The following is a 13,545-nucleotide window of genomic DNA, read 5'->3' as shown; positions in this document are numbered from 1 at the left end:
AAGAATTTGACTGGGTAGGTTAGCATGGGCACAGTTTTCAAAATTTAAACAGTTTTATTACACATAGAGTAGCATAAAGTTATCTAAAATAATAGTGATATGTATAAGAAGTTTAATTATTATAATTATAATGAATGATACAATAACAAGTCACAAAGCTAACCAATATTTAAAGTATCTAACAAAAGTAAGTACATCCCTTACATTTCAGCTAACATTTTAGTATATCTAATTAACAATACCATAGAAATTAAACTTGTATATATTTTAGATAAGGCTGTCACAATTAACTCAATGGAAATTAATTTTAATGGCACTAATTTTATTAATGCGCTATTAATGCAGCGTGCGTATCTGTTGGAGCATTTTTAATAAAGGTATAAATAAATAAATATAAAAGTGGTGAAATTAAAATATTCAACGCAACACACATTTATTCATGACGTCCTTTCTTTACCCAGGTATAAAAAATGTATAAATAAAAGTCAAGCCAAGTCTCAAATCAAGCACCATAATCCGACATGATGCACACATATGTGCCAAATAAAACCATCCATGTGGAAACAATATTATATTAAATATTAAATATAAAAAATATTTTGTCTTAATGCTCTATGTTGAGTTTGGTTTCACTAATAATAAACATACATTTACATATGGCATCCATATTTGTCCATGACCATGTTGATTAGAGTATTAAAAACTAGTATTAATATAAGGTACATTTAGAACAGATAAAAATGTGCGATTGAGTTGCAATTGTAATCACAATAAAAGAGAAGATAAGACAGGTCTCGTAAACATGCAACATTTTTGGTGCATGGTAACCATGTTGTTGGCCTGAAGTTTGAAGCTGTTGGTGTACAAATGAGGCCTTCTCTGGTTTATCTGTCTTGTTCCATCTCCTCCAGAGCTGATTGTTATACAGAGTTCTCTCCAGGGATCAGAGGCTTAGTTTAATACCATACGATTCTACTGGTTGTAGTGGGTTTTATTTTCAATTTGTAAAGCTATTTTGGCACTACACAGGGAGATGACGCTGCCCGATTGGCTGAAAAAAAAGTCGAGAAATTGCGATAAATAAAGTGAGAATAGCGAGAAATAAACTCAGATTCGCAAGGAAAAAAACTGTCTATTGGAAACAGGCTTCCATATAAATCTTCTCCTCTGCCCTCTCTGTTTACTCCCTGTTCCTGCATTTTTTAAATTCTGCAGCGTCTTCTGTGTTTAACTGTCCAGAGCACGCCAGAGTTTACCGGGTGGTACATCAGTAATAACGCTCCACGGGGAAACACAATGCTCCACATGTAGTTAAATTGAATAAAAGACGCAAATAATTTGCCTCGATGATTAGAGGAATGAAAAATCGTTTCAGCCCTAGATATGTGCAAGGCTACAAGGAGTGAATAAAGTTGCAGTTAGTCTAGAAGTTACTACTAAATCACGAAATCTGGAGAGATGCTGGGCCTCATGTTGTGCACGTGCTGCCTTCTTGGTTTTGCCCACACCTGTGGATTGAAAACCATTCTGGCTGACTACCTCTTGAACAAATTTGAAAAGGCAATAACTTTGTCAACCTGTGCAGTCACAAAATGCAATTATGTTTCTGTCAGGACACCTCATTGATTGAAGAAGCTAGCATTGTATATTTAAAAAATCAAAAGCTTCTAGCAGCAATGCAACAGAGCTTTAAAGTTCAGAGATACCAAAGCAACTTAATATAGCTATAGATCAAGAAACTATACCTGATGTACTTCAAGTGGCTGCATCTCTTTCATTAATTTTGAGGTCCACCTTAATGGGATAATGATCATTGCCTTCCAACAGAGCATTCTGAAAGTCAGAACATAAACACAGAACATGGAACAGCAGCAGTTACCTGACTTGATGCAACAGGATTAAATGCTTAACCCATTTTGTGGTGTAGCAATCTAAGTCAGAGGCTGGGATACTCCACAGTAAAAAAAAAAAGATCGGTGGTCTGTAACACAAATCAGAGGGTATGTTTGGCTGGCTTAAATAAAATTGCTCTGATCTAGTATAAACATTTTATGGCACTTAGCACTAGTGCCAAGACAGGTATTTTGCACACATGTCTATGAGGCACTGGACAACTGCAAAATCAATTATACCATAGAATATCACTGGCAAGAGGGAATTAAAACCCAAGCTGGTTGACCATTCCAAGAATGATGACCAACAGAATGCATTAGGGACCAAGGAAAAAAGCATGCCATGCTGTGGCAGAACAGTGCTTAATTCGCATTTTTATAATAATTATTAATTATTAATAGATGAGATGATAATAATACATTATTGAGTTTTGATTCAGTAATTATTTTTCTCATCAACAATAACAAAAAAATAGAAATCAGCTTATTCTTATCATGGATAGACTACAATACTAAAAATAAGTTAGGACTCTGATAAGATTTGCTATGACAGCATAACTATGAGAGAGCTAGAAGGTAACACAGACATGAGGCTTCTCTGGGATAGAAGACAGCCCACCACACCAATGTCAAAAAATGTATGTGAACATATGAAAACAAGAGGACCACAGCATCCAAAAATCCTAGTATACCAAAACTTTTTATAACCACGATCCCTCCAGATTTGCATCTTTGTAAAACAAATAAGTAAATAAGATGTCAGCCTAGACTGAGTCCCAAAAATTAAATGAATGGATGTTCCATAACTGTTGGGCTTTGTAAGAGAAAGCTCTGCCCCCTGCCGTAGTCTTCACTATTCAAGATACCAACAAATAGCCTGTGTCTTCTGATCGAAATAGGCGTGGCAACTCATAATTTACCAAATGTTTGCATAGGTACTACGGTGAGAGACCATTCAGTGTTGTATATGTAGAAAACTCACCAGTGTGCTGCTTTTATTCTTAGTTAATTTAGTGTTCCTACTACAATCGTTATACCATGGTGCAAATTTTATTTACCTCTAATTACTTCTCTTTTAAGGGGAGCCACATTATTTGGAGTGTGAAGGAATGCTGGTTCTACACAATGAGTAGCCCAGTCAAGGTCTATGGGGCCAAACCTCGTTGTAGTAGCTAACGTTAATGTACAAGTAACATAGTAATATGGTGAAGTATATGCTATGAGGCAGATATTAAAGGAGATAAGGTAAGCATTTGAAATAAGGTCAGACTGTAAAAATATGACTATATTTTGTATATTTAATCCAAATGATAGTTTCAAATGAAGAGTGTGTCCTATTACATTCTTATGTAATGGAATGTGAATGAATCTAGAGTGGACAAAACTGCAGTTAGAGACAAATTGTCTGCAAGTAAATAATTTGATTTGATGTTGGTTTAAAGACTCTAAACCTGTTGCAGTTATGTTTTGTGTGATGCTTAGATTTTTTACTTATAATATACACTACCCATCCAAAAAAAAAGTCACACACTTTAATATTTCATTGGACTGCCTTTAGTTTTGATTACAGCATGCATTCTCTGTGGCATCGTTTTGATAAGTTTCTGCAATGTCACAATTATTCCTATCCAATTGAGTTGCAATAATTTTTCACCAAGTTCTGTATGGATGATGGGAGAGTCGCACCGCTGCACAAATTGTTCTCCAGCACATCTCAAAAATTCAAAATGGGGTTAAGGTCCGGACTCTGGTGGCCAATCCATGTGTGAATATGTTGTCTCGTGCTCTCTAAACCACTCTTTCACAATTTGAGCCCAAAGAATCAGAGAAGAAAAAATCCATTGATGGAATAACCTGGTCATTCTTTGGGCACATAACGTTGCTGAACCCAGGTTGATCAACTGCAGCAAAACCAGATCATAGCACTGCCCCCACAGTCTTGTATGGTGGGCACTAGGCATGATGGGTGCATTAGTTCATCTGCCTCTCTTCCTACCCTGATGAGCCCATCACATTGGAACAGTCTCATCAGACCACATGACTTCCTTTGCTCCAGAATCCAATCTTTTTGCTTCCTAGAAAATTTAAGCCTTTGTTTCAGATAAGCCTCACTTTCTAAAGGCTACACAGCTGTTTAGTCCCAACCCCTTGAGTTCCCTCAAGCTCTTACTTGCTCTTACTTTCACTATTAAACACAATCGTGAGTTGTTTACTACTACTTCTACTGTTGTCCTCAGAGTTGATGGTTCTCCACTATCATTCCAGTTTTTAATAATGTATTGGGCAGTTCTTAACCCATGTTTAGTAGTTTCAGCAATCTCTTCAGATGTTTTCTTTGTTCGATGCATGGCTTGATAATGTTATTCTTAATAACCTCTGACCGGCTAAAGAAGTAAACCATTATCATATGTAAAAAAACTATTAAAGAGAACTTATGCATGCTTATCAAATCTAAGATGGCCTGCTATGTCCAGCACCCTGACTCCTAGTATACACCCAACCTGTGCTGCTGGTGCCCCTATAGGCTTAACTTATTTCAAGTGCCTTAGAATAGTGTCTAAAACCAGAGCTCTTTTAGGTTTCTCAGAAGGAACTTTACTGAGGAGCGTAAACATGTAAGACAGGCAAAGCAGAGAGAAGTGGTGCTTTAATGGGTGAGCCTTAGCATTAGCTTTGTATTTGGGAGTAAGCTGTCAAGTCATCCCCCACTTGCCCTGCTGTGATGCCAGAATCGGGGGTTGCTAACTCCATCTAAGGATTCTAGATATTTCTATGCAAAAACTGTACTGCTTTCATGCTCACAAACCCACTCTTAAATCTGTATACTCTATTCTAATGCTAGTATCTTCTCCGTCAAAGAACTTATATTTCTCACAAATAAAAGGTGATAGCTTAGTGTCTATCGCTCTGGGATGCTGGTTGAGGCTCTGGGTTACTGGTAATGACAGGTTGCCACCCTTGGGGCACTTGATCAAGGCCCTTAACCCTCTGTGCTCCAGGGGTGCTGAAACAAAAAAAAATGCTTTTCTAAAATCATTACAAGTCACAGAAAAAGACTAACGAAACCTTCTGCACTCCACACTCCACAAACATTATTATTTTACAGCATTTCTTCACACCTGCATAAAACATTTGCATAGTAATATACATTTATACCTTATTTTCTGTCTTAAGTGAACCTTTAAGTGACCAATGTCACATATATATTCTATCACCATTTTATATTGACCACTGTCCTGTAATGAGTTTGTTTCCTATGACAGACTTCATGAGCATTGTCTTTTTTCTTTATGCCTTTTAGAAGCAGAGCAATGATGTATGAATCCATAATGGCATTGTCATCTCTGGTGAGCCTGGCATTGCTGTTCCTTAGTGTTAAAGCTGTGCCACAGCACACAGACAAAACAGTATGGACAGCTAGGATCAAGCGGCAAGCTACAGATGGAAGTGGCAACACCAACAATCAAAGCCAGCCTATGATCTTCAACCATGTATACAACATTGATGTTCCACTAGAATCTCTGTGCTTACTGGATCTGGACTCACAGGGATTTACAGAAAGTGATAAACTGGGGAAGGAGTATGAGGAGCAATCAATGGACTCGGAGAACCAAGTGACTTTCACCCACCGCATCTACATCCCCAAGACAGTGTGTTCATGCCCAGCTTCAGCCATGCTGCAACACCTAGCCAGTCGCATAGAGATGCTAGAGAGAGAAGTTTTACAGCTCAGAGCACAGTGTAGTGGTGCTTGCTGTGGAGATAACTTAGTCCTGGGTGAGTCCAAGATACATGTATTATTTTTTATATATTTTATATTGTGTTTTCTCTTATAATTTTGTGCTGTGGACAATTGTTACATTTATTTTGCAAAATAGCTATATATTAAAAATATTAAAGTATTGAAAGATAAGTAATATGCATTTAATTAATATGTTCTGTTTATAAAAAAAATTGTCATACTTAAATTGATACTAATAAACAACAATTGCAATTTCCAACATGGAAGTATATGAATCCGGCTTACTTCCAGTCAGTGTTACTTTCAGTCTAGTATATAATATTCATTATTAGACTCAATATGATCATATCCATCATTGGAAAAATAAATTACTTTCTTTTACATCTATCTACATTTATATCCAGAGTTGCTCTAACTATACAAATATCTTCATAACTAAACATGTTATCTAGGTACTTTTGGCTATTTACAAAAGTCATCATATGTACTACATCATATGTTACTAGATTACACAACAAATACATTTACAAGTGTCATTCTTTTGAAAAGATATTAGTAATACAAATTAAAATAAATACATTTACAGCCAAACTATAGACAAAATTATTTTCAATAAATGCATTGACCTGTGTCACTGGGGTATTAATGAGCTGACATGTTCAATCTCTGGAGCTCCATTAAAGGAAATAATAGTATTAATTTAAAATATATTCCTGCAGTTGGTGTTTTGATGACAGTGTCCCTTTGAAAATTTTCCATCTTAAATCTTTTTTCTTTGTTTTCTTCTTAGACCGGCTGGATTTTGGCCATCACTGCAGTGGCCACGGCACCTTCAGCATGGATGTTTGTGGCTGTGTGTGTGATGAAGGCTGGACAGGCAAGAACTGCTCAGAATCACAATGTCTGGGGAACTGCTCCGGCCAGGGTGTGTGCGTCGAGGGCATGTGTGTGTGTGACACTGACTTCAGTGGAGAAAACTGCTCAGAGCCAAGGTGCCCTGGTGACTGCTCAGGCCAGGGTGTATGTATTGCTGGAGAATGTGTGTGTGAGGAGGCCTATTCCGGAGATGATTGCTCTTTAAACAGATGCCTGAATGATTGCTCTGATCAGGGGGTCTGCATAAATGGAACCTGCCAGTGTAGGCAGGGATTCCTAGGTGAAGATTGCTCACGTATCTCTTGCGCTAACAACTGCAGCCACAAGGGAGAGTGTAAGGCTGGATTCTGTGTGTGCCAGGAGGGCTACATAGGAGACGAGTGTGCTTCAGGTGGGTGTTGCTTCCCATTGAGAACATGAAATGTCATCTCAAAAAAACAGGTTGGAAACCACCAAGCCAAATACCTTGCCTCATTCAAACTTAATGCAGCATGAATGCACAATGATAATTAAAGACCAGAAAGAATACAAAACAAATGGTTATCGTTTGTAACAACAGGAAATAATTTGCAATCAGTACAAATATGATTTTGATTACTCAAGTGCATATTGTGCAGTGAGTAATTTATTTATTGTCTGCTTTCCACTTGTACCGTAATTTCCGGACTATTAAGGGCACTCAAAATATAAGCCACTGAATTTGAAAAAGATTTTTATTTTGAACATAAATAAGCCGCACCTGTCTTTAAGCCCACATTAAAACTAATGAACTTTACACAGGTTTTAACGAAAGACGGTGACTGTAACACTGCGTGTATCTAAACAGTAGCCTACCAAGAAAGTCATTGTTCACTGTCTTCCTCCTTCCTTTCACAACAATTTCTCTCTTTTTCTTTTGGCATCGTCGTGCATTTAAAAATCACCATTGGTGAAGCTTTTCTCCCGATGCCGTGCAGCTCAGAACACAGGTGAAGTGCCCGGTTGTTTTCAGCGTGACGAATGATACGCCTTTCCTGTGGACAGTCCGAGTGAGCAGCAGGTCAAACGTCAGAGGAACATCATCCATATTTATGATGTGGTGCAGCCCGATTCAGTGGGAGCGCATCTGATTTAATATAAAGAGTTTCATTAGTCTAATGTTATGGGGCTCAGTTTTTTGTCTTAAAGCTTGTGAAACCCGGAATAACCCAGGAAAAATCCATATATTAGCTGCTTCGTTGTTTAAGCCACGGGGTTCAAAGCGTAGAGAAAAGTCCGAAAAATACGGTATATCTAATGTAGCAAACTCAAAGGGTATGTTAAAATAAACTCACTAAGCATACCAACAATCAAGAAACACAGATGCATACTTATATAGGCAATTACTCAATTTAAACACTGTATGCCTGAAACCGCTTACTATTGACTTTTTATACAACTGTTTTCTAAATCTTGTGTTCACCAAAGAAAATTCCACTTCATAGTTAAAAACAGTGACTACACTAGTCTTAAAATCTTTTGCTATCAGAGTAAGGTAAAGGTAAAAGCAGAATGGTAGGCAGAGGTGTGTGTTTCCGGATGTATAGCTGGAAATTATTTAATGAGATGTGGGTTTGTGGTGTGGGTTTTTTGACTGGCTTAAGAGTCATTTTGTTCCACAGAAAGCTTAAACAGATATTTCCTTTTTCAGTACTTACTTTCATTTAAAGCCTTGGGACATGCTCATGCTTGCAAACTGCTTTCTGAAAGTGTAGTCTGTTAAAAAGTTTTTTAACAGAAACTAAAAAAGAAATGTTTTCTAAAATATCATATTAGAAATATTTTTGCTTTTGGTTTACAAACCAGAGTATCTATTAAAACCCCTCAGACTGAACAGGTGATATATACAAACACACGTAAGTTAATCAAGTGTTTCCTTTGTGTTTCGTGTTTAATTCATGTGGAGATTATCACTTAATTGTATTATACATTTATTTATAGATCACTACAATCAAAATATAGGCTCATAAGTGTAAATAACGCTTTTTACTTATTATAGCTCATTATAGCAACCAGGTTCACACACTTAAATCTTTTTTAAGCTCCTCCTAATAAACACAGCATATGGATAACAGATAACGTAAACCACAGCAACACACTAAAAAGCATAAAGCATCCATCAATCCATGATTGATAGAAATGTTGATATAAACACTAGATAAAATGGAAATGCTAAACACTAGATAAAATGGAATATGACTCGTGAATACACTGGATAAAACGTTTTTTCCCCCAAATACATTACATAACAAATCTTTCGCTTCTGAGACTTTCTATTTTGGTTTATTGCTGTCTCTTAAACTTTAAATGTCGGTTTGGTTAATGTGACACTGCTTCTTAAGTGGTCTTTATGCAAGTATCCATGTATTATGCCTTCATGTGCTCAAAGATACATGCTCTCAGGAGTATAAATCAGCTCTTATAGATCTGCATCATTTTTAAGCTAGGTTTAGATTTTTAACGAGGTCTTTTAGAAAAATGTAGGTGCCTGAATCTGTTAGGGATAAGGAACTGATTCTATAAAACCACTCCAAATCCATGCAAATCCAAGTCTACCTAAAGTAAGAGAGCAGCTGCACACAAAGAGCAATTAAACCCCCTGCTGAAGCCCCTGGACACACACTGTAACTATAAAATTGGTGATGTCCCTGAGTTTAACATCATTCACTTACTGAAAGTCACATTTACTTCAGAAGGCCTGCCACATTAGTCAGGCCTGGTCAGTTTCTGAATAATGCCCACAGTTGCTCTGAGAAACAAAAAAGAAAGAGTGAGGAAAAAAAGCTACATTGCTGAAAACAGCTGTCACCTTATACGAAAAAAAGCAAGATGAAAAGAGAAAATGGGCAAATCACACTACCTTTTCAATGCTATTCGATTCTCATTTTCTTGACGTCGAGGTCCTTGGTTAAGGCAAAATTGCTCATTTCAATTCAATTGAGGGGAAAACCACAAGGGGGTGACAAGAGAGAGGTGGGATAATACAGAAAACATCAGTTCAATTCTAATGCTTCTCATAGATGCTTCAGGCTATAGGAGCAGCATGAAGTGACATTATAGATACAGACAAGCAAAATAAAACAGTTTTGTTAAATGGGATGTTAAATATATGGAATTGCAAAAAAAAAAAAAAAACAACATTTAATTAATATCTAATTAATTAATAAATTAATATCTTCCTGGTTTTGGTACCTTTTTAACTTGTTCCTGAAACAAAAGTAAAAATAAAAAGTTTAAGGGCATATAAAAGAAGATTAAATTTAATAAAACACAATAATCTGTGTATCATAGACTTGGTATAAAAAATAAATTTTTAGACGTCAGCACTAGAACTATCAAATTTATGTTCAATTAAATTAATTTTTATTTATATAGCGCTTTTAACAATGAACATTGTCTCAAAGCAGCTTTGCACAGATAATGCGGTGATGAAGAATGGATAAGATGTTCTTTGTAAGTGTAAGTCTGTCCTTGATGAGCAAGACTGTGGCTTTATCATTTTTTATCACTTTTCGAGATGGCATAAGGAAGAAACCTTGAGAGAAACCAGACTCAAGAGGGAACCCATCCTCATCTGGGTTGCACCGAATGTCCATTTATTAGAGATATACACTGTTGAGGTGTGCAGAGATGGTGATCATATGCAAGCTGTAGTTCTGGGTCAGTGTAGCAGACTGTTGACACTGTAACTACACTCTTTATTTTTGGTTACATCTTAATATTGTGACCACAACAACCCAGATTTTACAATTGCACTTAAATGATACTGAATAAATAGATTAGAATAAAAAAGAAAATTATCCAGTGAGATCACTCTCAGCACCATTTTGATAAGGTTTCAACACTCAAACCATAGTCAAATATTTATTACAAGTAGGGAAATCCAAAGCACTAATTAGGGTTTTTTTTTTGTTTGTTTGTTTTTGTATTTTCAGCAGTGCTGGTTAGTAAAAAAATATACACACTATAAAATAATTATAAATATACACTGTGTAAAAATAAAATCAAAGTATTGCCATTATTAACATAGGAATGGAAAAAAAAAAACACAGCGTATCATTAAATCTCAGTATTCTTCAAGGGTTCAATGGTACAGCGGGAAGAAGAGGGATTTTCTTATTTTGAAAAGTAACTGAATGACTTTCTTGTCAGTAGTATTGATCTTTAGCTGATCCTCAGGGGCTGCATAATACATCTAGACAAAGCTCAATCGCAAGAAAAGCCCATTATCAACACACACTGTTTCAGCTTTATAATCCAGAAGTAGGCCAGTATAAAAAATGGAGGTGGTTCATCTCAGCCACTGCAGCATATGGCCAAGAGCCACACTGCTAATTAAAATTATCTTGAGCAAGGCTACACTGTGAGCTGTGTCCAGCTGTACAAGCCTTGCATGAACACTAAATATAACTAAATAACCCTTTTAAAAGAATCTTTTCATCTACATGTCATCTTGGAGAATAGTTTTTTTGTTTGGTGAGAAGTTTGGGATCTGAATAAAAGGCATGCACAGTAAAAAAATACATACTTTTGCTTTTGGCATTTACACAGTCTCCAAAATATGACTCTGTAAGACACCTTTATTATGCATTGGGGCACCTTCAATGTGCCTTGTCTGACACGTGTTTGGTCAGGACAATCCCCTATGCATGATGCTTAAAAGTTAACAATGCAGAATCTATTTCACATGGTGGGGTCATGCTTTAGACCTGCTGCCATTTAAGAAATTACAAAATCCAGCACTTTTAACAAATTATCTTTGTGGAATCTCTATCATCTATCCCTTTAAATGTCCAACTTATAGTACAGTGGAACCCCGTTGTACGAGCATAATTCGTTCTTGAAAATTGCTCGTATGTCCATTTGCTTGTATGTTCGAACTAATTTTCCCCATATGAATGAATGTAAAAGTGATTTAATCCGTTCCGAGATGTCATTCGATCGCTTATTTCTGCACTTTGTAGCCTATTTTTAAAAACAAATACACTGCAAATGACTGTAATATAAACATAATTTAACACTTACTCATGTGATTGTGGTTGATTGTGAGACGCACAAAACGCTCATAACCTCCTCGGTTTCCATGTAATTCTATTTACTTTCGTTTTCACAGCACCATCACTGATTTTCTTGGGAGACATTTTTCAAGATTTCTAGTGAAATAAAAATATAAAACTAAAAAAAATTTAACTGTGGGAGAGCGTATGAATACGGCCACTTTTATAATTTTTTTTTTTTTTTGTCGGTCTGCTTAGTGCCCCATGCAGCGCAGCGCAGCACGTCACAGACAGACAGACAGACAGACAGACAGACAGACAGACAGACAGACACACACACACACACACACACACACACACACACACACACACACACACACACACACACACACACACACACACACGCTCGCCTCCTTAAATGCACCCTCCGATCACTGGAAAAGCGAGAACAATCTTCAGGACACATTAACTTCAGGTGTGGCAATCCCTGCCTATCTGCTCCCGGACCCGCCCTCCATTTACACACCGCCGCTCAACCACACCCCCGCTGCCACAGTTACGTTTTTGCTGCACTGAACAGCGAGAGCGACTGAGTGATACGTCATCAACTAAGCGACTGATGCGACCCTCCGCCGAAAACGGGGAACCGGCAGCGTGGGTTTGCTCGTGCCTTCGAAATTTGCTTGTGAAACAGGGTAAAATTTTGCGAGCGAGTTTGCTCGTATCTCCGTTTGCTCGTACTATAGGTTGCTCGTACAACGGGGTTTCACTGTACTACACTTTTAAGCAGCACCCACTGAATAACATGGAGCCAGAATGTTTTACAACTGATAACATCACTTATTAAATGGCAGGAGTTAATGACAGTGTTGCAGGAATCTCCAAGGCATAGAGTTGGTGAAGGTCTATGTTTATTTGAGTGCTGCTTGTTATGAACAATTTTTTTAATTGCTTTGGAATGCAGATTCAGTCTTATTATAAAAGGTTCATTTTCCAACAGAAGGAGAGAATCACATTCTTTACAGGCTAGGGAGTTGTATGTGTCACAGGGTATGCAAGTGTCTGGCCTTGGTGTAAGGTCAACCAGCTGGTAGTGTAGGCCATCAAGTTCTTGATGCTTGGCACAGGGTAGCACAGGGTCAAGCATGTCTTTCAGCCTTCCACAGTGTCTCCACAGGTGGATAGATTCACGATAGGGAAAGACTGCAATAAAAAAGATTGAGGTATGGGTTTAGTGGGATAGAAGGTCTCTCTCTCTCTCTCTCTCTCTCTCTCTCTCTCTCTCTCTCTCTCTCTCTCTCTCTCTCTCTCTTTCTCTCTCTCTCTCTCTCTCTCACACACATACACACACACACACATGAACACATCTCTCACAATCCTTGCTCTTTCTAACCAAGTCAGAAAAAAATAAACAGACAACACTTAATTTCATTACCTATTTTTTTATTAGCATGTTTGTCTGCAAATACAAAATTAAATTACAATTTAGTTGAAAAGTACAGATTCATCATTTACTTCTTAAGGAAATTAATTTAGCTGTTATTATGAATTTCTGTGTTAAACTATGTTGTTCTGGTTACATTCAATTAAGTAATTATGTTTTTATTCATAGGATGTATCCAGAATACTTCAATCAAAGCCCTTTCTAGAATGATTGAGTGCATTTTTTTCTGACTGAAGCATAAATGGTTGAAAATGCATTCGTTGAAAATGTGTGCAAGTTGACATCTTTCTGATATCCCAACTATGATGCAATTTATTCGCTGTGTCTGGTTGAAATTCCAGATTAACCTTTATTACAGCATGGGACAATGACTTGAATGCAAAACTTAAAACTGAAGGTAGAACAAAACTGGCACTTTATGACTTTTATACAACTTTCTACCATAAATCGGTGTTTTAGCACCTGATAACGAGGAGAATTCATTCCTCAATGATCATTTTCCCAAAAGTGTACTAAAATGTGAATATAATTTAAGTTAAGCTTATTTATTGGTTCCACTCTGATAATATAAGTATT

General features: G+C 36.9%; 1 protein-coding gene across 6 annotated transcripts in view; it reads left to right on the top strand.

Moving 5' to 3' along the window:
- Positions 1-13,545, top strand: part of tnr (tenascin R (restrictin, janusin)) — a 151,480-nt gene that overhangs the window by 94,056 nt on the left and 43,879 nt on the right. For 5 of the 6 annotated variants that reach the window (XM_083541642.1, XM_083541639.1, XM_083541638.1 and 2 more), the window contains 2 exons: positions 5,194-5,669; positions 6,425-6,901. In XM_083541642.1, coding sequence (XP_083397768.1) covers positions 5,204-5,669; positions 6,425-6,901 — 943 coding nt within the window. In that variant the 5' untranslated portion in view covers positions 5,194-5,203. Of the gene's footprint in view, positions 1-5,138; positions 5,670-6,424; positions 6,902-13,545 lie in introns of all 6 variants that reach the window. The other variant, XM_083541643.1, reaches the window with a different exon arrangement.

Source organism: Silurus aristotelis (assembly GCF_946808225.1).
Source record: "Silurus aristotelis genome assembly, chromosome: 5".
Classification (NCBI taxonomy): Eukaryota; Metazoa; Chordata; class Actinopteri; order Siluriformes; family Siluridae; genus Silurus; species Silurus aristotelis.
Note: the sequence above shows the minus strand (reverse complement) of the source record. Positions and strands in the feature narration are given on the sequence as shown.